Source organism: Calonectris borealis, chromosome 2, assembly GCF_964195595.1.
Source record: "Calonectris borealis chromosome 2, bCalBor7.hap1.2, whole genome shotgun sequence".
Taxonomy (NCBI): Eukaryota; Metazoa; Chordata; class Aves; order Procellariiformes; family Procellariidae; genus Calonectris; species Calonectris borealis.
Window position 1 is genome coordinate 116,269,847 of NC_134313.1, and position 26,667 is coordinate 116,296,513.

At 43.0% G+C, this 26,667-nt stretch overlaps 1 protein-coding gene across 2 annotated transcripts in view; it reads right to left on the reverse strand.

The window, feature by feature from the left end:
* Positions 1–26,667, reverse strand: part of PDE1C (phosphodiesterase 1C) — a 268,202-nt gene that overhangs the window by 191,681 nt on the left and 49,854 nt on the right. Inside the window, exons 1-2 of one of the 2 annotated variants that reach the window (XM_075143037.1) lie at positions 5,888–6,000; positions 5,258–5,360 (exon numbers count right to left, since the gene is read on the reverse strand). The exons of the other annotated variant lie outside the window; for it this stretch is intronic. Coding sequence (XP_074999138.1) covers positions 5,258–5,358 — 101 coding nt within the window. The 5' untranslated portion in view covers positions 5,359–5,360; positions 5,888–6,000. Of the gene's footprint in view, positions 1–5,257; positions 5,361–5,887; positions 6,001–26,667 lie in introns of those variants that run through there. 2 annotated transcript variants of the gene reach the window in all.

A 26,667-nucleotide genomic window follows, 5' to 3' on the forward strand; every position in this document is an offset into this window, starting at 1 on the left:
AATTACACATTTCCTAACAAAGTGGTGCTTTCTGAGGGGCTTTTTTAACCTCTACTGTCTGCTGCCAGCTAAAATATCTGGGGACAAAGCCCACTGTGTAGAGCGTGCCTCTGGAATTGAAGGGAGCTCTCTGTTTTCCTGTTTATGATGGCCATGTAAATGAAAATGAAGGAGATCAGGATACTGTCACTGGCAGAACCAGCTGTTCTCTGTGTGACATTTTTCAACTAAGGAAACCTAAAAATATCGTGGAGCACATACAGATTAAGACAGGGAAACAGATAACCGAGCAGTGGCACTCTAACACTTGCCAGATCGTCTTCAGTCACCAAGGCTCCATGTTTTCCCATTGAAATCTGTTGCTGCTTCACCATTTACTTTAAGAACAAATCTGGATCTTACACAAATGTTTGCACTGGGTCCTCTTCACTGTCAATAGGATGCATGGTGCTTTGCAGAGGAAGCTGAGGATATGCCCTAAGTGCTGAAATAGTGTTCCAGATGCTTAGCAAAACCATGAAGTTTTCAAAGACACTGATTTATATGTGCTTCTATCTTCTTTCCCCATCAGGTTTCTTACACCAATTCTACATTGACAGGTTTGAGCAGGAGAGTCCAAAAAATGAGTTCAAAGTCAAGCATCCCATTTGAGTCGCAGTTCAGAGATTGCTGCTGTTTGTAATGTAATCTTCGGCAGCATGAGGAAGTACTACACTGACAATGAAGGGATTTATTCTGTATTTAGCAGTTTAACATTATAATCCCAGCTACTGGGAAGAATGTTAAAGTCCATTTTCTCTCTTCTCCTTCTGCAATGCATAAAACCAAAGTTTTATTTTTCTGCATAAAAGCAAGCAAAATCAAACTGAAAATATCTTCAAGACGGGTCTTCAGCTGCTGTAAACTAGCACACCTCTACTGAAACCAGCAAAGCTCTTTGGATATGCCTCTGCATTCTTCAGTGCCGTCAGACATGACACCGAATCCTAGTGTTGAAAGGGCTTCAGTGCTTTCTCTGTTCTTGAGAAATCGGGAGGTAACTGAAGCCACTTCATGGAGCTTTAAGAGTCCTAATTAGCAGATGGGAGGTCACAGTCCCACAGCTAGGGGTCCAAGTGCGAAAACAAGAACACCCCAACACAGCCACCACGGCTCAAACCTCCCTAGAGAAGCTGTCAGCTTGAAAAGCAACCATGCAGTTGTCCCACCTAATCTTAACCAATACGTTTTGCAGAGCAGAAGGTCCCGAGCTTAACAGAGGGAGTTATTAGCAATCATAGGAGAGTGAAGGGCAGACTCATCTGTAACTCCTGCGTATACAGTGTCCAAGCCTGGAGCTGAATAAGGCAAGTCGGAATAAAAGACTGCCTTCTGGACAGGATCCATGGGGCAAGGAAGACAAAACAGAGCAAGCGACTCAAGACCCTTTTCCTGGCAGCAGCAGCTATTGAGAGCCATAAGCAAACAATCAGCACATCCTCAAGAAACAAAGTTTCTTGCAGGCTGAGCTTGTCAGCCTTCATGGGTGAGCACTACTTGGGAATAAGAGGCAACTGTTCAAAGGCAGGCCCCACGTGAGGAAACGAACGGACATTCCCGCAGCCCAGCAGCAACCGAGGAACCAAGGAGATCCGCTCCTGAATTAAACACAGGCTCAGCAGGAGTGCATGTATACACCAGCAGTGTGCAGAGGCGGCTGGCAGCCCATCAGCAGCCAGGGAGTGAGAGCGCGTGTGTGCTTGTGGGGACAGGGAGGCACGGGGTGGTGGGGAGGCTCCACTTGCACCCAGCAGCACTCCTGGGGAGGCAGGCAGCCCTCCGGCAGCCAAGAGGGAAAGCCTCATCCAAGATATCCCTGAAGGGGTGTGAAGCTGCTCCAGTCTGATTCATTTATGATGACGACAAAACTCAGAAGCGGGTCTGTTTCTGGGAGGTCCCTGCTGCAGGGAAAGCTGCTGCATTCCTTCCCAAGGAAGACAGGACCCTGATGGCTGCAAGTCCGGTGCACGCAGCCGTTTTGCTGGAGTGAGCTCCTACAAGGAGAAATCTGGAGTAAACCTCCCCCTGACATTCTGGCATGACATAAGAAAAAAGGGCAAAATAGTCAGTTCTCAACTTTCAAGATTTTCCCCAGAGAGTTTCATATACCTCTAATGGTACCTTTGCCCAGGAAACAGCTTATTCAGAAACCTTTCCTGAAAGTTTATTAATAATAAACCACTAAAAGATTCTTTTCTAAGCTGTGATTAAACCTAAATTAATATCATGTATAAAAGGTCATGTATAAAAGACAACATTTATTTCATAGATCCCTGGTTCAAGACACCCAAATATTTTGCCACAGATTACTTACTGCCCCGTGAGGCAATTTATCACGCTCCCTTAAACCTGAGAAAACACTATAGGTCCACTGACTTGATTCTCTTATAAATTGCTGCACAGAATCATTAAGCCATGAATATGTATATGTCAAGTAAAAACATTTCAATAATGTTATTGCATTAGTATTTTAGCTCATTCTTAAAAGCAAAAGGAATCTGTATATGGCCTAAGGACCATCGCCTCATACTGCTATGCCTACAAAGCAGCCAGGCCGTCCTGACCAAGAAACCACGTCTTGGAGAGATACATATGGGAAAGGAGAAGGAAATCCTTCCACTCTACTCCAGAGGCAAATTCAGTATTTTGTCTGGCTCGTACAGCAACCTATGGCTCATGTTGCAACAGACACCTAGCTTCAGCCTCACAAAAAACTGCCCTTTGCACACTGTCCAAAAGACCTCCCTGTTCCTTGAAAATACACACCCCATGCCCAAACCTCCAAAGGCCAACCTCCTGTAGCAGGCACACGGCAAAAAAGCCTGCACCAGACTTGCTTAAGCAGAAAACACACCACATTCGGGGAGTCTGAAAAGAGCCTCAGCTTAACCGCCCCTTTGCAGCCTTTCGGTTTCCATTCCCTTTAAACTGAGCAGGCTGAGATGGGGTGAAAATTAAAAGAGCGCCCTTTCCCACCCCCTGGAAAAGCCAGGTATTGCAAGAGGTGATGAATATTGGTTTGTCCACTGAGTCACGGTGAGCAAACACACCAGCTGGCACTGGGGGTGGGAAGATGGGGAGGAAGGTACCAGAGTTGCCACGGGTGAAGTCCTACCAAGGAGATGTCCAACCCAACGCTGAACACTTGAGACTGTTTAAATCATCACAGCCCTTCTTGTTTAAGCAGCAGTGTCAGGATCAAATTACCTACTGGGTATCTGCCTGCTGCAGACTACAACTCCCCAGGCGGCTTCAGCCAGCAGCGTGCCCCCTCTCACTACCTGTATAACATGGCTCTGGTAGCACTGTTGTGCCTTGTAACTAATTCCTGTGTGATCCGGCTGTCAGTGTACCAGGGGCAGGGGAGAGAGGCATCTTCTCAAGTAGTATATGATCTCTCCAGGATGAAGCATCTTATTTAAGAGTTAATTAAGATGGCTGTGTACATCTAATCGTTCTTCTTGCGCATATAGGCATGCATAAAAACGGACAAGAAAAGCCATGAAACATGATGCCAAACCTCAGTTTGCAACCAGTTTCTGTGTATGCATGTGGTAAAAGCCTTCATGAAATGGCTGGGAATGGAAAGTCTTCTACAGTCTTTAATTAGAGCAGAACACATTTCAGTTTTCATCTTGTGATCAAGAATTCTACAGAAAATCTATCTCCTCTCTAGGCAAAAAAATCTTGAAACTCAGAAGGAGAAAGGATGTGTTTGTTACACTCACATACACAACAGAGAGGGCTATACTGAAAAACAGCCTGAGGTTTAGTTATTACATATCCAGAATAAGTCTTACAGTTTTGCCAAATTTCCAAAAGGTAGAAGAGACTGGAGCTTGATGTATAATACGCAGACACTGCCTTGTACTAAACAGCAGGAGAGATCCTGAACTACAATGCTGCTGAAGAATTATCTATGAACTTCAGGTGGAATCCAAATCAGCATGCTCCTAAACTCCGTATTAGACGGAAATTCAAGGACTCCTAATACTACAACATGGCACAGACTTGAAAATAAGAGGGTTTGTTTTGTGTGGCTGTTCTATTTGGAAGGCTTACAAGACAGCTGTCATCTACTTTGATTAAGTTCCCTCACGAAACAGGCTTCCTGGAGTGATGCCTTGAAAGAAATACATATTCATGCACGTCTCTTAGACTGCTTGGAGTCCTACAGAAGTTTTGGATATGCTTTACAAAATATGCCATCGCTGCTCACACAAAATAATACTCAAAGAGCAACTCAAGTTTAACTTGGACCCATTTGTTTCCAGTTATTAGCCTACTCTTTCTACATTTTCTTGCTTCTGCTGTTTCCTAGCCTCCTTGCTCCCTTCCCTCCCCCCTTTCCCTTGAGGGCTGAAATTTTAATAACTCTAACATGTGAGGCTGAAGAAAAAACAACAAACAGTTCTGAACACAAGGAGGGATGCAGCTTAAGATGGTAATGTTCCTCTTTGCCTTGGCCAAAAACTGATGGGCAAATAAATGCTTTGCAGCCAGTAATGGATCTTATTGCTGGCAGACAGTATTTTACATACTGAGAATCTGAAAAAGATGCCAGACATTGACTCTAAATAAGCTACGCAAGTTCTACAGCCTATAAACTTTCACTTTTCTGCAGTGCCAAGTTCTTCTTTAAGCACAGGTACTTTTTTTCTACTCAGGAGGCAGTGTCCCATCATTTCATGGCAAGTCAGGCTTAATGTATAAATTAATAAGTACAATCCAATCCGATGAATTTGCTGCCATTACAAATGCAGTTAGAAATGTTTTCCAATTGTGCCTTCTCTGCGTATTTTGTCCTTATTAACCATGTCAGTGACAGAAATGGGGAAAAAAAAAATCTATGTTGCATCTAAGGGTAAGATTATTGAAAACAGAGGATCCAATTAAGTACCATTCAGGCTATAACAAAACTTTTCTAGTATAGCAGCTAAAGTAATTAGCATCTCAGTAACTGCCTATACCTTACAATTCCTCATTAATGACATTTCTACATTCTCACTGGAAAATGTTTGTTCAATGTAACAAGCAGTTCAATCTGAGGAAGCACGTGGATCTTTTGCTAAGATTAAGTCACTGTATTTATGGAGAACAGGTGTGGAAACTCCTGGGAGATTTTCAAGGTACCGGCAAGAAAGGAAAAAAAAAGTGCTACAATAATTTTGACAATGGGAGGAAACAGGAGAAGGATATGAAAAAAAGTACTACTTACAAGCCTCGGAGACGAAGCCAGATTTTCTCTATTTGCTCTGGCTGTAGGTATTTCAGAGAGTTGCTCTCAAATTCTTCGATTTCCTTAGTCGGTGACTCCATAGCTGCAGGTTACCGCTTTGGTTAAAGCTCGGCGAGGACGGATGCTGCCCCCCACACAGGCACACGCTCCACCTTTAACGCTGCCCGGGAGCGGCCAACATTTTTGGCAGCCACTTCTCCCCCCCGCCCCACGAGCGGGGCTGCGTGGGCAGCCCGTGAGTGCTCAGGTGTACGCGGTGGGCAGCTGCACCAGCATGCCACCATCCTCGCGCTGACCGAGGGGATTAAAGCCTCATCTCCAGATTGCAAACCCACACGGATTTCCCCCCCCCCCCTTTTTTTTTTAACAATAAGCCAAGGATACAATCAGTAATACCAGCTGAGGGATCTGTATCAAGGGAGCAGGGGAGGAAAATCCCTTGCTGACAACCGAGCTGTCTGCCGGGCAGCTGGGGAGTCGGGCGGCTGCGCGGGTCCCAGGGCTGCGTGCTGCCTACGAGGCAGCCCCCCGCCGCCGCCACCCGAGCGGCAGCCCACGGTCCCTCCGGGCTCGCTCCCCCCGCCCTGGCATTATTCTTTTTCCACTTACCAGCAGCGCTGCCGACAGGCTCGAAACCTGACAACTGAGGAAAAAGTCGTCTGTCAGCATAGCCCAGGCACGGCGTCTCTCTCTGCCTCCCTCTCTCCCGCACACACACAAGCACAGGCGCGCGAGAGAGAACAGGCAATTGGAGAAAGGCTGGCTCTGATTAAAAACCCAACCAAGCCAAACCATTAAAAAAAAAAAAAAAAAAAAAAAGGAAGGGTAAATGACAGAAAGTGAGCGACTCACTCCTGGCAAACAGCCATCTGCTTCATTGCAGTCAGCCTGCTTTCCTGAAAGCGCGACGCGCAGCACGGGCTGTAAGGCTTCAACTGGGGCAAAACCCATTTTTAAAATAAATAAATTGGTAAAGCACCATTGCCTAAAGCACCCCAAAACATGCCAGGGGAAGTCCATACACTGAAGAGAGACCAAGCCCAAGACATTAGTCACGGATATACCGATGCCTTTCAACAAGAACCACAAACAATACATTAAAAGAGAACACATCATTCATAATGCATGAGGCTTGAAACAGCACCTATGGATCAAACTCAAGAGGTTTGCACAGGGGAGGTTAAAACCCAGTTCTGCAATAGGACGCCTGCCTCCAGGTCCCCTGAGGCACCCCCGTACTGACCCCAGGCACAGCAGGGACCAAGATAGGGGGCATCCCTCTCTACACCTGTGGGGTTCCTGCTCTGGGAAGGAGGAAGGACAGGGATTTCCTTCATTGCACCGACCCCATCAATCACCTCTCAAACTCCCTGCACACATCTCTTTAGTTAAGTTATGGATGTGGTGCTTTCAGCCAAAGCCACTAGAGCAGAGGGAAAATGACTGTCAAAACATTGTCCTAGCCTTAACACGTTTTGTCACGTATTGCAAAAGTCGCCTCTTGAGAAGCAGAGCCTGCAACAGAGGAGTTCGCCATGTGAGGGAAGACAGGCTCCGGTGAAAATACGCTCACTGGTGATCATTTCCAACTCCAGTCGTGCAAGTCCACACACTGACAATCTGAGTAGCTTGTGGAAATGAGAAGAATACATTAAAAAGCCTAATCAAGCATGCCCCTGTTTAAAGGACTTAAATCAGTTCTTAGTCATGTAACTTGACTACTTCAAAATCCAGCCAGGCAAAGCAAAAACAGAGCATCCTGCCTGCACAGAGATTTTCCTACCCCATGGGAAAAAAATAAAATTGCAGGTTTATACATCTATACAAAATCAGTAGGGTTTCTGCTTTGGGATCTGTTGTGTGCAAGAGGGCATATAACTGGGCTCAGGCTCTGAAACTGTGCTGCTGAGTTTGTGCAACAATTTACCAATTCATTCTCTTGTTTCTGCATATTCAAGAGTGCTTTTCATACACAGGAAAACTAGAAGCCTTGCATCCATTAATGCAAAAGGCGCAGGGGGGAAGAGTTAAAAAAGGTTTTGAGGTAAACCCACAAATCTTTAAACTTTTCTTCCAAAGTTGAAAAAGGGCCAGGGTTCATTTTAATTCTAGTGAGATTAGACATGGCTCCATAAAAAGTTATATCATTTTGACAGAAAGAGAACAGCCTATACTGAATTAAAGCTTACATTATTAGAGTTTTACCAACTTTGTGGCACTTTTGACCTTGTCAATATGACGACCCAGTCTTACTGATTCATCAGTAAGACCCAGAAGCTCAGCCACATGTTTCATAGGTGACAGGTAATCATTTCCCTACTCCTTATCTCAGCATCTCCATCTGAGAACCAGCACAGCATTACCACCTACCTACAGGAAGGATGGCAAGTTCCACTGATGAGGAGGAGACCGTAAGAGCAAGGCATTATCATCCCTCATTATTTCTGCATCATTTTGCCAACATGCATACAATATGCATTTGATATTAGACTTTCCAGATGCAACCCATCCCATTTAAGGAAACCCTTTGTAGCTTTTAGTATTCACACAAATCAACACAGAGATGCTGAGATTTCTATTTTGCTGTAGGAGGCAAAGCGTTCTCACCCTCAGCTCCTACAGGTTTTAGGTATTTAAAAAAAAACCACCTCACGCAAAAAACAGAGGCAAGTATTCAACCCCATAGAGATGTGGCCTACCACAGTTACATAAAGCAGCCGGCAGAACAAAAATCCTCATTTACACTTCATTTTTTACTGTATACCTTTCAATTCTTTTGCCGGATGCACAGAATTGCATTTTTTCCGTTCAGCTTTAGTCAGGAGCATTTTCCGTGAAGTTTTATTTATTACCAGGAATCATCATTGGAACAGAGATGTATTACCAACATGCCACAACCCATACACTTTTTAAATAACATTTTCCCTTGAAACAATAAACATATCAGTTCCAGCTCAAGACTAAAATATAAGTCAACAACAATCTGATGCTGGTGTAACCTGTATGTCTGTACCTTACCTGTATGTTATCTATTTAACCGGTGACTCATTCTTTTCCTCAGCAATAATCAGGCAGTCAAGATTAGCAGAACCTAGGTACTTTTCACCTTCACCATGTTATTATTTACTATGCAAATTATGCATTTAAAATACCAGATAATGCCAGAAATACATACATAATGACAGAAGAGAAAAAGTTATGAAGGAAAGCAAAAAAAAATTATTTTCAGCTGATATCTAATAGCAAATAGAGAGGGATGAGACTAAGAATTAAAGGAAAGTTACGACAGACTGCAGAAATATGAGAAAAATTACGAACTAGTGTCATAGTTATGAAGACAGATAGGCAGGGAAGAGATATTGGGCAGGCAAAGATACCAAGGTGGAGAGAAGAAAAAAGAGAACGATGAGATTCTGTGCCAGGTTAGGACACCTCCACAGATTTGAAGAACTAAACTAATATTGAGTGGATCCTATTAAAAAGGTGATACAGGAGAACCTAGATATCCTCCCGGCCTTGAGTGGTGCACAGCCTTTTGTTTCATTGTATTTTGACTTCCAAGAGCCTTTGAGATCATAAGCTACTGAATACAAGGACTGTGCATTCTGATAGCTAACTGTAAAAACAAATAAAACCGGGAAGTTGAGGCAGGGACCAAATCAGGAGCATGCAGACAAAAATGCCACGGCACTCAACTGTTGAGGAAACTGAGGGCTGGGCCGATATGATGTCACAGCAACGGTATTTATAGCAATTATGGGCAGAGAGAGGGCTCGCAGTGTTTGCAGGAAACAAGGTGATATGCAAAACATGAACTGGGAGAGGGAAGAGCATTGGCAAGAGCGACACCAGTGCTGGAGCCTCTGGAAGCACATGGAAAGTCTAAAGGCAGCCACAGAGGAATCGGGAACGTGTCTGAGGATGCTGCTCCTGCCAAAGGCAAACATTTTTACAGTTGTGACACCTAGCTGAAGGAAGTTGAGACAAAGACACCAGTTTATCTGCTCAATGCAGGCAGAGATGGCACTGATGAGAGAATTGTTGAAGACACACAGTGGCTTCCTGACCCATTTGATTTAGTGTTGTGATGCGATTTGGGGCTGGGGTAGGAGGGAGGTCCTTAATGAGATCCCACACAACTGCACCAACTGTAGTAACAAAATAAAAGAAGCTATTAGCAAGAGTCTCTCCCCTTCAGTCTCCATTACCTCTCCATTTGGCTTTGTACAGAAGATGACTAGGAAAAAAGTCATTTGAGACTTCCTAAATAAAGTTTCCTTCCTTCTTTAACAAATTTTTACAGTACAGTAACTCTTTTTTTCCTCCCATGATAACAAAACTCCAATAATTAATTAGAGGCAACGAGGAATTCCCAGCAGCTGAAGCAGCATGAGGATTCTACCTACCACCTGGGTCTGTTGCACCTAGAATGACAGAATCATAGAATCATTAAGGTTGGAAAAGACCTCTAAGATCATCCAGTCCAACAGCCACCCAACACCACCATGCCCACTACACCATGTCCCTAAGCACCTCATCTACACGTCTTTTAAATACTTCCAGGGATGGGGACTCAGCCACTTCCCTGGGCAGCCTGTTCCAATGTTTGGCCACTCTTTCAGTAAAGAAGTTTTTCCTAATGTCCAGTCTAAACCTCCCTTGGCGCAACTTGAGGCCATTTCCTCTCGTCCTATCGCTGGTTACTTGGGAGAAGAGACCAACACCCACCTCGCTACAACCTCCTTTCAGGTAATTGTAGAGCGCAATAAGGTCTCCCCTGAGCCTTCTCTCTCCAGACTTCAGGCAGTCCGGTCGCTTGCACCCTGGAGAAGGTCACCTCATCCTTGCGATAACATTCAACCACATGCCTGCCACACTAGGTCCAGGGAGCGTCTCTGAAGTACTTGATGTTGATTTTCAGAAAGCTGGTTGTTTAATGCATGTTATCCTCCCCATTGCTAGGTGCTAAATTGTATCAGCCATCAGCTCCAAGCATTTTAAATCCTTTCCTAGGAGTAGTTCTTAAGGAGTTACCCAGGTATAGCACTGCTGCAATTGTTAACCATCTTCAGTTCTCTGCAATTGGGCAAGATCCTCAAATATAATCAGCAAGCAGCTGAGTCAAGTTGGGACACATTCAAGGAAAAGAGACAAGTTATGAGAGGTGAAAGCATGAATAATTCCCCAGACGGTCCTCTTTCCTCTTGTGCATTACAAAGGACAACCCAGTATCTTTTTTCTAGGAACCCCTTTGAATGATACAAAGAACTGCACAAGCAGCCATAGTAAGCAGTTTTCCAACAAGAGTCAAAGACGCCCATACCAGCTTGGAGCATGCTGTCTGCTCACACTCCTCCTGCAGTGTCGATGGAATATAATGTTATTCTTCATTGCCTGTACTACTGCCCGTTACGCTGATGCCCACCGCTGAACAGCTAGCGTGTTGAACATGTCACTGCCTTTCAGTGGTGAGTAAAGCCGTTACAAAACACGATGCCTCTCTTTCTGCCCATTTGATTTTAAGGTACATTGGGAGTAACACAGGGCAAAACAGAAAGACAGGGTATTGGTATCACCGTGTTTGAGCTCAAGTTTGGGATTCCTTTGCTTGCTTAAGAAAGTTGCTCTCTCGTCAGTCTGATTTTGTGATAGGCGCCAGCAAGACAGCAAACACCAGAACAGTGGCTGTGGCTGTAAAATGTTATAAACTTGTCCCATAAGTATCTACCATGAATACATGTCATCTTGCTTGCCTTGTCCTTAAACTATGGCTCACCTCATGGTGAGCAAGAGTAGCTTCCAAAAGGATGAAGTTTATAGGCTGAGCAAACAGCACTGCTTCCGCTCTCGCACTCACACTGCTGCATAGAGGCGACAGGTCACGGGCACACAGCAAGTCCAGCTCCAAAAGGCAGAAATTGCACCATCTGGCTCACTCCATTTAAAGCGTTTGACTATCATGACTGTCATTTGACAGATGCAGCAGTAAGCCACCTCCCAATGGATTAGCCACGTCTTCAAAGCAGATGAGAGCTCAGGTGTGCAAAACCCCACGTGCCTGTCAGAGACATCCATTGCCCAGCCTGTAGCGGGGGAAGGCCCTGCTGGGAGCGCAGGCAGGGCTGTGAGTGCAGCACCGCATGCCCCTACAGCTGGAGCAGCACTGCGCAAACTTTAACCCACGGTGCTGCATCCAAGCGCCTGCCCAAGCTGTCCCTCAGGAGATGCGAGAGGGATCCAGGACACCACTGCTGCCTTCAAACAAGGTCTAGCCCAAGGGAGAGACTGGATTTCCCCCTGCTGCTCTGCTACCTGGCATGGGGTCCAGGGCAAGAGGACTCCTTCCCGAGCCCTGGAAGCAGCTGCCTCGCCTCCTCCACTCACCTTGGGAGAGGACTCCTGTCCCAGGCAGATTTCACCTGCTCCCTTCCTAGGGCACTAGGTCAGCTGTGTCAGCGACAGGGAAGGATGAAGAGCAATGCGGAGGTCCCAGGCCAAACAAGCCCTATGCCAGTCTCCTCCTTTATCACAGCACATAGATTTGGGCAAATGGGGGCTTCACCCTCTTTGCCTCCCCTTCCTCAGTCCAGAACCATACTTGCATTCATGCTAAAAGCCTGATTGAGCCCTGTGCAAGAAGGATCTTAATAAGGAAGGAGAAGTAGCTGTAATTAAGTGCACTCTTCTGTAAGACTGCTGATGCAGGAGGATGCTGTCGACATGCAGCAGAGAGGTGTTAAAAGGCAGCTGAGGAGGGTAGCGTCCACCACGCACCCCCGTGAGGGCAGGCATCTCTGCAGAACAGACAAAATACCTGGGCGGGCAGGAGTAGGTCTGCCTTTCTCAGGGTGGTAGTACAGGTATTTCATAAACAGAACAGCAAGTCCAAGGCAGAATGGTCAGAGCCACCTCTGACATACCACGCGGCTGTAATCTAGGTTCTGTCCTCGGATAAAACTCCCCAACAACTTTCCTTAAAGGCACCTACAGTTCCTTTCTTTTACTTTTTAAACAAAGACTAGAAAAAGAGTGGGAAGGTTCAAAGTCCTCCTTGCAGACTTCACCAGAGCTAAGTGGGGATAGCAATAACATTTAAAAGGCCCACTGAAACGCATCCAAAAATGCTTCCAAGGCAGCAGCCTGTCTGACAGAAACAGCACTTCACTGAGTATAAGCAAACTGGAATGATAATTTCAAACAGCAAGATTTCTGAAGTCTTTGCCGGATTGCAGCGAAAACAGCTGAACTACCCCGGGCTGAAGGGGTAGCATGGGGCACTGGAAGCGTGCTGAAATGTTGCCTACTGCTATTCCTACATATCGCCTGCGTGAACACGCATTTTCTCCCATCAATTAATCTGATTTGACAGAATGAAAGCTTCAAGCGTTATATCAAGATCTATAATTAGTACGACTACAATGTATTCATATGTCTGTCCATGCATAAATAATCCAGAATATATTTTATTCTCTTACCACTAATGCCTCCAACCAAAATTGCAGCAGAATATTTCTCTTTGCTTTCATTATTGCATGTCTGCGTCTGGATCTCTGAACTTCAGTTATGGCAAACACTGTGATGAGTCTGCCAGTACCATATTCCAAAATATTATGCTAATACTATATTCAAACAGTTTGTAAAACACTGACATTTCTGCTAATTCTGCTAATGCCAAAATAAGCTGGGAGATTTTGCTCAGCCTTTATCCTAGCAGGCAAAAAAGTTTCTTGCTCGTTTTCAGTTAAGAACAATCTTTTGTTTGTTTGTTTGGGAGGGGCTTAGAAGGAGGGAGAGGGGATCAGCTGTATCACCGAATTGCATTTATCCTATTTATTCTTCATGTTGAAATATAAGAGAGCGATTGGGAGATATTTAGACATTGCAGCTGACTTGTATGCATTTTTGAAAAAAATCAGAATTACAGCACTCTGTCCTGAGCAAAACATGATTTCAGAAGGTTGAACTCTGAGAAAGGTAACCACTGTGCTAAGTGTATGAAGAGTTAACAAAAAAATCATGAGACTCAGAAAGCGAATTAATCTGACAATTTATCTAATAGCATAATTAACTCTGTCACACTTCACTACAAAATAGATGGTAGTGAACAGAATTACTTGTACCTGATTCAGCTTTTGGCTGCTGAAAAAGCATTAATATTCACCTAAATATTAAGCATTTTTGATAGCAAGAAACTGTCATCAAAGCATAGATGCCTCTGTCCCATTTAGTCAAGAACATTATAAGGTCCTAAGCCTAATGAATCTGCTCTAAAGAGTCATAATTCAACCATATATTATTCCAGTGTGAATAAGCAACGTTATCTGTTAGCATCTGGAGTTACACTGTATGAATGAGGTATGTTGGTTTCAGATTTTTGTTGCAATTCCACTTTCTAGTTTTATTAAACTAGATCAAGTACTTCTCAAACTGTAGTTTGCAAGTGAAATTTAATCTCTTTTTCTCTGCCTAAGATTAGATTTTAGGGCTTGATGGTAACTGACTCACGCCATAGCTGCAGAGCCATTAATACCACCATAAGTAAGGGTTGGAAGACAAGGCTGCAAGGGTTAAAGCTAGCCAAGCAGTAGCACTCTAAGGGACCCCTCACGGCCTTTAATTACAAGCAGTCACCCAGTTCCCGCAGGGCTGGGGAACTTTGATTTCTGCTGCATCCAGTAATTATGGATAGTTTTAGCTTCTCTGTTCAGAGGGAGCACAGATGCAGCTGATCCAGGGAATGCTGCACTTTCAAAAAGTTTCAAAAACAGTGAACTATAGACATAGATATATAGATATATATAAAGATAATATATTAAGACTACTGCTGCATTCCCTACATCCTAACAATGTGTTCAGTCTCAGACTGCCACCAGGACTAGGCATACTACGGAGAATTTCAAGCAGGAGTTTTAGGGGAAGGCAAATTTTAGCTTTTTGTCTAAGAAAATAAACAAAAAAGATTTACAAAAGTGACAGTAAAATCATCAGCACAAAAAATGCAACTGATGAAATGGGTGGAAAAGGTGCTGTTCATTTAAACTTTTCCTGAGTCAAGTGAATCAAGCTGACAGTTTTGATTAAAAGCTCTGGTGACTGGTAAAAATTTTTCTGTCAAATACTATCAACTAATATTGCCAGTAAAACAAGTGCATACCTCTTTAGTGGTCTGTCTTTTCTGACCCAGAGTTGCTCAGTTTCTGTGAAGGAAGATTTAAGAAAACTTGCAGAAACCTTCTTCAACTTCTGAGGCTTACCAAAATGAGAAAATTTCCATGCTGATGACACTTGAAGTTATTACTTAAACCATGGCATTGCAATAGCTCCATAAAAATCCCTATTGCGCTCACTCAGAGCACTGCAACTTTGACAAAAGCACTGTCACTCTTGAAGGGCATTTTTAAGTCTGTTTTTCTTTAATGACCTCGACAGCACTAGAAAGCCTTACAACCTATGTTACTATACATGACAGTTTAGGAGGGAGGCATGAGAGAGGAGTGATGGTTAAGGGAAGAGGAACTTTATAAAATGCTTTGCAAAAAAGGATGAGGAGAGCTTGAAAACTCAGCTATGAAAAGTCTTGGCAATAGCAGGTAAGATGTGAGTAGGCCAAGCAATTAATTACTTAAAAGAAATATCTAATTAGAGGATTAAACAAGAACTGGCTTTCTAGTCTTTTCCTTTTTCACCAGCAAACATCCAATGAGGTCAAAGTAGACCATTTTGAGGCCCTGAAGCCTCTATACAACTTTCTTGCAGAGTTTCCTGCCCCAGGTCATCCTTCATATTTTCAGATGCAAAAGGATTGAATAAATACTGAAGTTTATTCAAAACAAGAACAGAATTCTCTCAAAGGGTTTTTTAATCACTACTTATATGTTTGAGAGGTGGAAGTGGCAAGGTTTTCGCCTGTCTGTCTCTCACACACAAAGTATATTTTATCACACAGGCCAATGCTGCCCCCTGTACCATGAAAGTGCTACATTTGATCCTATATTCAATATATACAAATTATAAAGAATGAAGGCAGAAATTATTGTGCATCATATATTATCCCTTCTGGAGTTAGGAAACAAATCTGTGACTGTCATGGAATATCTGTGTATATACCATTGAATTTTATCAACTTAAAAGAGTATGGAAGTCATTTATAAACCTCCACTTTTTCCCCCTTTCTGTTTTTTTGGGGTTAAAATCTACCCAGCTGCTGTACAGAGGGAAGATTCCCAGTTGCTTTTTAGGACTACCACTGCTTTTTCATGCCAGGGAGCCCAACTGCTATTCCTTCCCTTCTCATCCGCTGTCTCCTGGGGGCAATAGGTAGCCACCTCTGATCGCTCCACTTGCCTTTGCCGGCAGAGACAGCCAAGTCAGGGCTATTTAACGAACCAGCTCTGGCAGACTGCAGTCCAAGTGACAAATGTTAGCTTTGGGACCTTATGTAGACCCCTTTCCACCCCAAATTCCCCAATTAAATTAATATTTCCCGTATTTTTCCATGGATAACGTGCATTAGACACAGGTGCAAGCAGAAAGTGGAAGCAAAATGCAAAACCTACTGCTCTGAAACCAGGGAGTCCATCATCATCAGAGAAATGTCTGCCTGGTAGCAGGGATCTACAATGTACTGGGACCTTTTGCTGAAGCGATTCACAAAGTAGAAGCTCGTTAGTCTGATCTCAGCAGTGTGCCAGGCATCAGAGCTCAAAGGAAAGAATAATTAAAGAAAAGGGAAGCGGAATAAAAAGCAACATCTATTTATTACATTGGATCATGGTGATTAACCTGGTCTCTTTCTTCCTGAATCCATTTCCTGTGATCCTGCCAATGTGGTAGATCTCACATATCTGGAGTTTACACAGGCCTCAGTTTCATTGTTTTGAAAAAACGGGCACTGGAACAGAGAATTGCAATGTGAGTAGGGACATGATTGAAAGCAAGACGAGGATGTGGGGTAAAACAGCCTTCCCAGGACTCTCCACTGGCACAGCTGGCCTGTCTTCCCTACTTGTTCTTGCTCATGCAAACCCTAAGGGATCAGCTGCTTCAATAGAGCAAAAGGAAAAGGATTGCAATTGTTCTCTGTAGTTATCAGAGGTAAACACCAGGGCGAAAAAAAAACAAATCTTTAAAGGAACAATCTTGCCGCCAAGAGCAAATGGAAATAAACTGGCCCTGAACGCAACTTGGAAGCTGGAAGATTTCTAACCACCAGAGCACGGAGCCTCTGGAAAAGCCTCCCAACTGGTGCAGCACGAATGAAAAATCCCACCTCACTTGCTTGAAGATGAAGGTTCCCCAGCTTATGCAGGGGTTACGCGCAATGCAGCAGGCTAGACCCAGCGACCTGTGCTGAGTCCTGTGCCCTGCAGATGTTCCTGCTTCTGCACAGAGAGGTCATGGGCTGACACTCACAGGGGAGGGCAACCAGCTCAGAGCAACCCACTCTCCAGAGAGGAAAAAAAAAAGGTAACAGGGGTTTCCTCTGCAAAGGGAGAGGCAAGAAATTAGTATATTGTTATTCAGTACAAATGGCTTTTTACTTCACAGAAGAGGCTGTTCCAAAGGTTTAAAAGGTGTTCCTCAAAGACCATTGTTTTCTCAGCTCCAACGGCTGAGCTCCCTTGAACAGCTTACGGGCTTTGGGGCTTCCTCCCTTCTCATAAGTTGCCTTCTGCTAGAAAGAGGAAAGGCCTACCCTCAAAGCCTGAAGTACCTTTTCCCTGTGACAAAAATATGAGTTTTGTGAGCCTGCAGGTAGGTTTAGGCACTTCACTGCAATGACATACTCCTCATCCTCTGTAGCTGCAATTAGCCTTTCTGCCACCATTCTTACCATGCGTAAAGCCAGTAATGTTTATAAGAAACACAACAATTACAGAAAAATGTCATAGCAAGAAAACGTATATACATGGATGTAGCTGTGCAGACTCCAGAGACTTCCCAAATAAGGAGGTTCGCCACACCAGGGAAACAGTATTGCAGGATGGTTTGTCACAAGGAAGGTTTAAGGCGACCCCTTCCCTAGGCAAGTAACAGGCATCCACACCTCAGGGTGCCCAGGGCAGAAGGTTCAAAGGCAGCTCACACCCTCCCTCCTGCTGCTGCAAAACTTTGTCTGCTGGAAGAGCAGAGGATGGTGGCTCCTTTGACCAGAAGGTTTCACAGGCACGTGCCCATTCAGAATGTGCTAAGGGATTTGATCGTCACTGCTGGCATGTATTCAGAGAGATTACACAGGGGTTGGAATTGCTCTTCCCTCTTTTCATTATTATGTTGTACAGAAAAGTATCCTAAAACAGACCAACTAACATAGATACTGCAAAGAACGTGAACACATACGAAAGCCTGAACACTGCAAATTACAATCACAGGAAAGAAAAAAACTTTCTTGTTAGCAAGAGATTTACAGTCTCCCCTTTGCCTTTCGTTTACCACCCTCTCAATCCTGTGGTCCGCATTCTGAAAAAAAAACCCCACTGACTTGAAGATCAAATCCTTAGACTGCTACACTTTCAATGGATTTTTTAAAGTGTGCAGCATTTTAGATAAAAATCATAGTGTTCCACCTGCATCTACAAGGACTGTTTTTCAAACTGACTTTCCAAAGCACTGCTAGAAGATCACGAAGAGTTTTCAAGCTATACTTCGCCCTTAGCATTCACCACTGCCTTGTGGCATTTCACTGGCAACACCAAAAGTTATCAATAGCTAAAAATCTGCTAAGTGATATTTCAAGATAAATCCTGCACTGGACGAACAAGTGATATTCCTAAAATCCTCATTTAAGCTAATTCCTGCAATTCTCATTTAAATTAGATCTATTGGTCAAACTTCAGCAACATCTTGTTCACACTTTGATCTATCCTGTTTCCCCATTTCCACTGCACATTACCACAACCTTGGCCACCAGTGGATGGATTTAAGAATAAATTGAAGTACTGAAGACAGACAACAACAGCGCAGGAAGTCAGTGAAATGATTGCCATAACAGTTCCCACATACAGCATTTGACTGGTGCCTGGGAAGGCTGAGGGAGCAAGCCATCTCCAAGAGAATCACCATCACTCATCTCCTTCTCATGGCTTGTTGATAAAGTTTTGATTTGGCAAAGGATGCTGCCCAAACTCCTTCCTTACAGGCCTCAACCATTTTTGCTCGCTTTCAGTGTCTGTGTCACTCTTCACCTGCACATCCAAAGCAGTAGAAAATATGTAGAAACCTCTCAGCCAAATCCTATGCAAGAACTTCCAGAACAGTAACTATGAATGTCCTCTCCAGACATCTCAGCTTCACCTTCATCACACTGGTCCACCACAGGAAAACCAGCGTACTTTCACATATTGACAAGGAGTTATGTCTGCGATGTAGCAGGAAAGGGCAAACTTACATAAAGGGAAAAAATGGCAGGCCATGTTTTGAAGGGTTCTCAAGTACAATCACTACATCTCTGATATGAAATGATTTTGGAACTTCCCACAAGTGGCTTGTGAAATTACTTATCTAGGTCACACCTGAGAGAAATTTAAACGGTGTATTGTACATGCCACAGCGTTAAAAAATTACCCTGGAGAGGCATTTTAATAATAAAGAAGACTACAATTAAATCACTTTGGAATCAAGAAGCTATTACACTATTGTCCTTTAGGAACAGATCTGTCTTTGCCAGAGCAGTGGGTCGTATGCCCTTCCTTCAGATAAATATAATGCAGTGTCAGAAATCCATCAAACTGCTCCTTATACGACCTGCGCAGACCAAAGAAGTATCTATTGCTTCATTCATGCCTTAATGTGTTTTCCTCTCACCTCCTACCTTGATTTTTAGAAGATATGCTCAGCAGCAATCAGTTCACTCGTCAGTAAATATTTTATTTATATGTATGAAGCATCTGCCACCGTAATAACTCAGTCCTGAGCATTTCTTAAAAGGATTATTATTGCTTTTGGATTCCCATGGCTTTAAATGTTTATCCAGTCTCGAATCATCATTTTTTTATATGTCAGTTGTGACCATCTGCACAGAAGCTAAAATTATATCTGTGTGCACGCATATGTGTGTGTGTTTGAGTACAAGCGTGAGACTAGACACAAGAATGTTAAGGTAAAAAAGGCAAGCACTAAAAGTTTAAAAAGAGCCAGTATAAAGAGTGCACAGAAAGCCCTAAGCAACTCTGTTACATGCCAACAATTTGAGAAAACTTTTAGCTATGTGATTATACCCATTTCCGTACTGCACCATACAGACCCTGCACTGCACACTATGGACTCTTCAGGGGTATTCATCTCTCTTCATATTAGACTGCTCAGCTTAGCAACCAGAGCAGATCAGGTCTATAGCATAAAAGGCCTGGAAACAGTCTTACAACAATGATTTGGTTTAATTTTCACACATTGACTCACACACACGTGATACTGATATCAGGAAGGAGGAAAGTTAGAAATGGCATTTCTTTTCCGTGCGGCATCCCATTTTCATTATTGTTGCCTCTACCGTGAGGCACTTCTTTCTCCAGCACCGGTATGAAGTAGTATTATTCTCATGTATTTTGCTCAAATGGTCTTTGTGTTGATATTTTTTAGCTAAATGTGTGTTCTGAACAGGGTATTGGGAGCATATTACACACGGACTCCGCAAATGCTGCATTTTAATGATAAGTGATAAATATGCTGCCATAAGGGAACTGCCACCCCTGAGTATATAAGCATGATTTGGGGCCTGTTATGCCAATAAAACAGTGCTTAGATTTGGCTGTGTGTAATGCATCTACTGTAAAGACACAAAATATTAATAAACCTCCTTGTGGATCTTGGCAGAAACTGGATTCAGCATAATTTCATGCTGCATGAAATCTGAGTCGATATGTAAGTGTTGAACAAATTCCGTGCAGTATTTAAAACCTTAATTCACAATTAAATTGCCCTAATCTGCTCAAATCCCAATGAATGTACTGCAAACCCATGAAATGGCTCAGACATGCAACTGGTATCAGTTGTTGTCACTCATTTCAAAGCAGTACCGTCTCCAGTGACTCTTTCATGGCACTGATTTATAGCTATCCAGAGGCTCCTAGAAGTCATTTCTTGTCTAGAAACATGTTTGGCCCGAAAGAAGAGGAAATTCCTTCTTTTCACCAGTCCTGACTTCATTCTAACAGCTCCACACTCCATTATAATGTGTCCTGAAATGGATGCAGCAAAACAGTCTGAGCAATTCTAACCCACACGACCTGACAAATTGTGACTCATGCTTTTAATCAGAGCCGAGAAACAACATTTTGCTGCAACATTTCATCTTACAAGTGTGCTAAGAGGAACAGAGGAAGGGAAAGGCTTTCTCTGCTTTCAACTGGAAACAGGTTACATAAGCTCGCAGAGAACAAATTGTGTACAAATAATTATCAGAATTGATGGTATCTGCTGTTCTGATTTATTCTGAGATTAGTGTCTGAGTAAATTGTAGCGATCAAAAGTTATGGCTTAAAGAGAGGAAGGGAAGGAGGGATGGAAAGAAGGGAAGCACAAAGCACTTTGTGATCCCAAAATGATAAAAGGTAGGACATACCACACCTCACATCAAAAAACCCTCCCAGTTTCTGCAGAAACATGGGAAAATGATCACTTTTTTGGTTTATTTGCAAATATTCCAGTGACTAGTTCAAGAAATTTAATGTACTACATTTCAGTTAAGTCTTAAACAATAAAATTTGCAGGTGTAATTTCCGAATATACATTTGACTCATTTTCACATGCGAGTGTAAGATTGCTACCAAAGCAGGCATTTGTAGTAGGATTGAGCTGGTTATTCCCTCATGTTGGGCCAAACAAATAGGGGTTTTTCTGTGTGTTAACGGGCTCAAAATAGTAACAAGGAGCTCAGTTTTGTAAGCTGTAAAGTCCCTCTGATTTTAATCACACAATTATGTTAATACAAAAGAAGGCAACAAAATTATTTAACTTAATCTTTGGTTTACCCTTTGCATTTTTTTGCATATTAGTTTTAATCTTACTTTCCAGCTAAGATTGATCATATTGGGACACAGAGAGCTCTTGGAGGGATTCCATTCTTCTTATTTGTATTGGAAAGCAATAAAAACAACCCCATTTAAACATAAACTCAAAAGGCCTATTGACTTTCATCTACTGAAGAACTTCAGCATATGGCCAGGAAAAGCCACAGCTGCTTGCTCAAATCGCAGCTCCCACTCCTCTGCTGGGTCAATTCCACCACCACTACACCAGAAAAGTTTGCTTACAACATGGGGATTCAGCTGACGGGCATAACTAACAGCCTTAGCAGCTGGCTTGCAACAGGGAAAATCTTCGCCGGTACTCTTGCCTCAAAAGGAGAGGGAGTGGGGAAGCCTCCAACGATGCTCCTGAGGTTCAGGGGCAATACCTTGCAGAGGTCCTGAGCCTTGGGAAAGAGGGCACATGTGCACCCCCTCTCCCTAGGACAACCCTCCAGAGGCAAGTTTTGAATTCAAAACCATACAGATCTCCCATACTAGTATACTGGACTGCCTTATATCTGTGAGATATTTAAATTTCACCCGTGAAGTACTTTAGGTCTATTGGGTTTTGCTGGTTTTTTTAAATGGGCGTGCTAATGGCAGGTGTGAAAATTCAAAGCAAAGCAAAATCTCTGAATTTTGGGGGTTGAAAATAATGGTGTGACCAACAAGGCACGCAGGACATTTTACTTGCTGCTGTGGTTGGAATATAACCTAAGACTCCTACAAGCCACATCTTAGTCCATTAAAGTCTTGCTTACAGCGCCAAAGCTGAGTACTCCTTGTACAGTATTTTTAATGCATTACAAACTAGAGCTGAGAAACTGTAGTGCACAAGCTGACTTTTCAAATAAACCATACAGAAGCAGATCAGAAGTGCTGTTTCCCCAGTTTTAACCCTCCTCGGCTCTTCCAATTCTCTCTTATGAAATTATAGAATCACAGAATAGTTGGGGTTGGAAGGGACCTTCAAAGGTCATCTGGTCCAACCCCCCCCTGCAATGAGCAGGGACATCTTCAACTAGATCAGGTTGCTCAGAGCCCCATCCAACCTGACCTTGAATGTCTCCAGGATGGGGCATCTACCACCTCTCTGGGCAACCTGTTCCAGTGTTTCACTACCCTCATAGTAAAAAATTTCTTCTTTATATCTAGTCTAAATCTACCCTCTTTTAGTTTAAAACCATTACCCCTTGTCCTATCACAACAGGCCCTACTAAAAAGTTTGTCCCCGTCTTTCTTATACGCCCCCTTTAAGTACTGAAAGGCCACAATAAGGCCTCCCCGAAGCTTTCTCTTCTCCAGGCTGAACCACCCCAACTCTCTCAGCCTTTCTTCACAGCAGAGGTGTTCCATCCCTCTGATGATTTTTGAGGCCCTCCTCTGGACCCGCTCCAACAGGTCCATGTCTTTCCTGGGCTGAGGGCTCCAGAGCTGGACACAGTACTCCAGGTCTCACCAGAGCAGAGTAGAGGGGCAGAATCACCTCCTTTGACCTGCTGGCCACGCTTCTTTTGATGCAGCCCAGGATACGGTTGGCTTTCGGGGCAAATCTTGTAATAACCTAGGAAGTCTTATTTTAACAGGATGACAGTCTCTAATTATATACTGAAAAATCTGAAAATAATACCTAGGAGCTCAAAGGAAAAGCAAGCCTACCTACATATATCTGTAAACAAGTTTCCCGCTCCCTGAAGTCTATTTGAAGTAGAATATGCAAAACTGTTTACTGTTTAGGAGCTAGTGCAGTTTAGTGGTTTCATACAAAGGCACACACAGCAGCAGCTACCAACTTTATTGAAAAGCCTTTCTCTGGAAGCACTTATCCATTGAGCACCCTGGAATTAGCCTTCAAGCTTAAACCTAGGTAAGTGTCCACTGTGTGTGTTTCATTTCCAAATGCCAGTAGCTGACACAGTTGGCTCAGTTCATAGAAAGGTTCCTCCTGATGTCAGACAGCTAAGCACACACTTGAGATCCATACACTGTCCAAACAGACAAGTCTGCTCAGAAACCATCCAAACTTTTTACTCCAAAGATACTTGCAGTACCCCGCGGGAACTTGATTCAGAGTCACTCTCAGTGGCAGCAATGCTGGGTAAAACCGATGTGAACACCCATCATGTTTTAACTTGAATAGTTGTCTATTTGAGCCCAATGTTGCCGGATGTGGGGTATCTCCTTAGAAGCATGAAGCATTTCTCTTCCAACAAAGGAATGAATCCCCATTGTGGCAGAAGATCAGATTCTGGGATTTGGCTGGAAGAAGTCACATTCCTGCATCTCCACCAGGATGCCTAGCCTGTACTGTTGTCCTGGTTTCGGCTGGGATAGGGTTAAATTTCTTCCTAGTGCTGTGTTTTGGATTTAGTATGAGGAGAATGTTGATAACACACTGATGTTTTCAGTTGTTGCTAAGTGCCCTCCTAGTCCAAGGACAGCTCCCGTGCCTACTGGCTGAGCTAGGCACACGAGATGGGAGGGAACATAATCAGGACAGCCAGCCCAGCTGGCTAATGGGCTATTCCATCCCATGTGACGTCACGCTCAGTATATGAAGGGTAGGCGTGATCCAGGAAGTACCGATCGCTACTTGGTTACCGGTCAGCGCGGGTGGTGAGCAATTGCATTGTGCATCACTCATTTTGTATATTTTATCATTATCATTATTATTTTCCCTTTTTCTGTTCTATTAAACTGTCTGTATCTCAACCCACGAGTTTTTCTCACTCTTACCCTTCCGATTCTCTCCCTGTCCCACTGGGGGTGGGGGGAGTGAGTGAGCGGCTGCGTGGTATTTGGCTGCCTGCTAGGTTAAACCACGACAACTGTTCTCTTGGTGCTGGCTTCTCTCGAGTATTTTCTCCCTAACAGTATAATATGGAGCATTTAAGTATTAAGTTATAAAACATCACTTTTCCCAGGAACTTAAAAAGGCACAGGAAAAAAACTATTACAGAATTCTTATTCTGAACCAAATAAAATAGGAATATTTAAAAAAATCACCCATGTCACCATAGTACAAAAGCAGTACTTAAGGCTTCCTGACTCTAATAATCTTCCTATCCAGGAAGATTTCACTTGTGAATCACTGATATATGCAGACTGCCAGCAGAATCACATCTATACCCAAAGTATACCACATAAAATGAGGTAACATAGTGAAACCTCAAGCATCTGTGGTACATCTGCAATACATATGCATGCTTTAAACAAGGGTTAATAAAAATAACCCACCAACAAGCAGGAACAACAGAAAAGTAATGCATGCAGACTACAGACTAGTAAGGGATTAATAAATTGTTAATAAAGGAAAGGAAAAATAAAACTAGCTGTAAGCTCAGCACAAGAAGCAAACATTTGGACATGTGGACTGAAACTCTTTTAAAATATAAATTTATTTTCTCTTCTTTAATTAAAGAAGGAATGAGTTAAAGCCCATTTCAAGGTGTGGTTCCAACCCCGACCCCCCCCCAGCAAAACTACCAGTGCAGAACTGTAGCTGGCCACCACCCTTGTGATACCTTGAAAGGGGGCTACAAAGCCCCAGCTGAGAGGGCCACAAACTCCTCTCTGAGGCACAGTGCTGCATAATCCACTCAAGGGGTGACTTGCTTGCTACTAGTATGAATATGTTAAAAATGCTGATTTAAACAAAATTAACTTTAGAGCTTTCAATGATAACAACAGCTACCCTGGGTCTATCAAGCAGTTTCTGACATGAGCATTTGGCTTTTGTTCTCACTTGCTGTATGCAACTACAATCTCGCAACGTGAGCTTCTACATACATTGAAAAATGCACTGTTCCTTGCAAAGATTTCTGGCTGAGAAAACTGCCTGTGTCCGTGCACTAACTCACCTACTCATTTACTTAACTGGCGATATTCAAGCGAGTCAAGATACTCATACATTTCTACATCTGGTAGGATGAGGCACTCAAACTCATCATCTTACATTTGTACGCCCTTCAGCAAAGCACCTATAATAGACACATACTTCAAACAGGTTAATGAAAAACAGCAGTAGAGTGAACCATGCACGCAAGCTTTAATACAGGAAATTAAAATTACCCAACTGAAAGCTCAGCTAGCAAGAAGCAAACTTACTACAAATTTGATTAATTAGATGCCTTTAGAGTTTAGGACAGGTGATACACACAAAATTTGCTAAACCAAGAAAAATGGCATTAAGGATATTAATTTTACTTTTTAAGATATCAGAAATGTGTCACAAATATCAGTGGTTCCTTTAGAGAAAACTGATCACACCTGCTGCAATCATCATTTACTGTCTTGCACAAAACACGAAGACATAAACAGGTGGTTTTTAAGCATTCCTCTTCAGTTACCACAAATAATTCCATGTTGTCCCATCTGACCACAGTGCTTTCAAGAAGAGTATTGTTACGCGCTTTTGGTCAAAAATCAGTCATTTGAAGCAGCACATTGTTGAAAGCAATTGGATATGAAAGCAATCAGTGGGTCTCCAGCTTTCAAGGCCACATCAGATGTGTGTTCCTAGAGGATATCTTTTTTATTTCAAAAACTACTCCACTCCTAAGTCAAGTGTAGCATCCCTAAAAGGCCAGCTACACAAATGAAGTAAAAATGAACAATTTTTCATCCACAAAGAGCCATTTGAAGTCCCCAGCAAGCTGAAGGCTGGCATTCACACTGGTAACCATACTAGCAGACCCCTATTCCATGAATTTTTACAGTTATCACATGGTCTAATAGATGGATGGAATGTCAGGACTTTCCTAAATTCAGTGAGTAGACACACAGCAGAGATTTCTCTATGTCAATTTAATTCTAAGGGGAAATATAAAGAAACCAGGTGCAGTAGTTGAAATTCAGAGTTGTCCTTAAAGAGTTTCTAACCTTTGCTTCAAGCAAGAAAGTTGCAAAATTTATAAACCTCAAACACCGGTTACAATTCCAGGTGAAAACACATTGCCATTAACAAAGAAAAATGACAGCGAGATTTGAAAGAGGGTTAATTCCATTAATGCCTCATGGAATTAATCCATTTATTTATTTCCCATATAGCCCCTGATCCTGATAACGATCCTCACCGCTATCTTTAACCATGCCCATGCTCATTAATTCAAGTATTTCAAGTGTGTGGAGGATCAGGACTATAGGACTCTCAACTCCACCGTTACACTGACAGGCATTGACATACTGCACCAGGGGAATAAGTAGTCCAATCATGGAGTGTGTGGCGTGGGGAAAGAGCAGCGCAATGAACCAACCTGAATCCCTTGAGGCACTCAGGCAAATGCGGAACGATATCAACTTCATCAGAAAAAAAAAAAAAAAAAGAACTGAAAAATTTAGAAACAAAATGGAAAACAAATGAATTAACAAGTCCCCATCTCT